The 535-nt window shown below is 36.3% G+C and overlaps 1 protein-coding gene across 1 annotated transcript in view; it reads left to right on the top strand.

Annotated features, from left to right (window-relative positions):
• LOC119587028 (serine/threonine-protein kinase/endoribonuclease IRE1-like) overlaps nucleotides 1-535 on the top strand; it is a 49,447-nt gene that overhangs the window by 5,169 nt on the left and 43,743 nt on the right. Inside the window, 1 exon segment of the mRNA XM_037935770.1 lies at nucleotides 70-190. Within this exon segment, the coding sequence (XP_037791698.1) occupies nucleotides 70-190 (121 nt within the window).

The raw sequence follows: 535 nt of genomic DNA, 5'->3' as shown, positions 1-535 counted from the left end.
AAGAAGAAAGAAAGTTGCATCTTGTGATATATATTGCTTCATCTCTTAATGCCATGCCTTCTCCACCAGATAAGTAACACAGAGCTTTTGTCTGAAACTGATGATGAAACTCTGCTGATATCAACCTTGGATGGTGCCCTTCATGCCATTACCAAGTCCTCAGGAGCTCACAAGTGGACACTGAAAGATGGTATTAACTGTTGCATGTTGAAAGCATGTTTTTATAATTTTCTAAGAAGTCAGATACAAAAGAAATGATTTATTAATATGGCAGCTGTATCATATGAACGATTATAATGTAAGTTTGGTTTCTTGGTGATGTTGTAGTTGCCTGGTTCATTACTTATGTTAAGTTGTCTATTGTTTTGACTGTTTATATACCAGGACAACAAGAGAAAGTAAGAAAGAAAACCGGTTGAGGATGCTAGCCTTTATTTACAGTGGAGGGATAGAAGAAGTATTACACGACCTTTAATTTCCGGCAAGCAAAATTTCTTACCTCTTTGTGAATAATGGAGAAAAGGAAATTGCCGAC

The sequence above is a fragment of the Penaeus monodon genome, chromosome 22 (genome assembly GCF_015228065.2).
Source record: "Penaeus monodon isolate SGIC_2016 chromosome 22, NSTDA_Pmon_1, whole genome shotgun sequence".
In the NCBI taxonomy this organism is placed as follows: Eukaryota; Metazoa; Arthropoda; class Malacostraca; order Decapoda; family Penaeidae; genus Penaeus; species Penaeus monodon.
The sequence above is the reverse complement of the archived record's forward strand: the minus strand, read 5'-3'. Positions and strand labels throughout refer to the sequence as shown.